Source organism: Austrofundulus limnaeus, unplaced genomic scaffold (assembly GCF_001266775.1).
Source record: "Austrofundulus limnaeus strain Quisiro unplaced genomic scaffold, Austrofundulus_limnaeus-1.0 Scaffold961, whole genome shotgun sequence".
Classification (NCBI taxonomy): domain Eukaryota; kingdom Metazoa; phylum Chordata; class Actinopteri; order Cyprinodontiformes; family Rivulidae; genus Austrofundulus; species Austrofundulus limnaeus.
The window spans coordinates 140,199-141,382 of NW_013953363.1; the positions used below are offsets into that span (position 1 = coordinate 140,199).

The following is a 1,184-nucleotide window of genomic DNA, read 5'->3' on the forward strand; positions in this document are numbered from 1 at the left end:
GAGTTTTACTTTTAAAATGTAAGTGTATTTAATTTAGTTATGATGTAAATGCAATAAAAATTAAACCAAGATTTATAATAAAATAAAATCCAAAAATCCCTTTGGACTTGTTAGATTTTTTGGTACAGCTCAGTGAGGTCATTTAAATGATATAATCTTTGTCACAAGTGAGCATTAAAATGGTTGATTCACATCTAAAATTCAGATTAAATGATAGGAATATCGCTATTTTTCATGAGTAGTTGTTTAATCCCTTTTTCTTCATGTGTCCACTTTCTATTTGAATTGAATATGAGTTGCGTACTAAATAGCCTAATGACTCACTTATTTTCAATCATTTCTTTTTAGAAATACGTTTGTGTGAGAATTGACCGTTATAAACCTTCTGGCAGTGCCAAATTCTCAGTTTCGAATGAGACGTTACAGTTTTCTGTTCCTTTTCTGTCGTCCAGCTTGAGAGGAGCTTTAAGTTCATGCGGGAGACTGAAGATCAGCTGAAGGTCATCCCTCAGTTTTGTTTCCCCGATGCCAAAGACTGGGTGCCCGTTGACAACTTCCCCAGGTCAGTCTGAGAGCTGAAATGTCCCATTAGAGCAACATGAAAGGAAATGAAACAAAAACACTGGAATATTCCAGTCAAGTGGTAACACCTCAGCTCTTAGAGGCTTAAAAACACCTGGTAGAGAAAAAGCTGAAAGCCATTAAAGCAGACACATCATGTTAAAAATCCTTCTTTTTCACATTTAAATCCTTCAGTTGGGGTCTTTATAAGGTGTAACTTCAATGCTTTGGTTTAATTTCAGCCCCCTCTTCACCCCCTTTTCTGAGGATGTGCTTCAGATCAACTCATTTTGAGTTTGTCTCTTTAAAACCAAACTAAGTGCTTCAAGCCCCCCCAGCTTCCAGACCGGTCCGCTCCAGAGGAGTTTTTGACTATAGCAGCACAGAAACATTTTATTTACAAACTAATTAAAAGACGCCAACAAGGGAAGACTTGTCCATCCGGCCTTACATGTTGGAGCCAGAGTCTGACCCAGAGGAGAAAGAAAAGGATGAAAGTCCAGTGGAAGTGCAGATCTTATTTAAAAGCTCTGTCACAAATACAGTATTTATTGAAGTATAATACGTAAAATTTATTCCATAAAATCATCCATAAAGTTGGGGGGTAGTATTATACTCGGATA

At 36.9% G+C, this 1,184-nt stretch overlaps 1 protein-coding gene across 1 annotated transcript in view; it reads left to right on the plus strand.

Moving 5' to 3' along the window:
* The window catches only part of LOC106533529 (DENN domain-containing protein 2A), a gene marked incomplete at its 3' end in the record, with an annotated part of 102,980 nt that overhangs the window by 93,891 nt on the left and 7,905 nt on the right, over window positions 1-1,184 (plus strand). Inside the window, 1 exon segment of the mRNA XM_014029871.1 lies at window positions 453-562. Within this exon segment, the coding sequence (XP_013885325.1) occupies window positions 453-562 (110 nt within the window).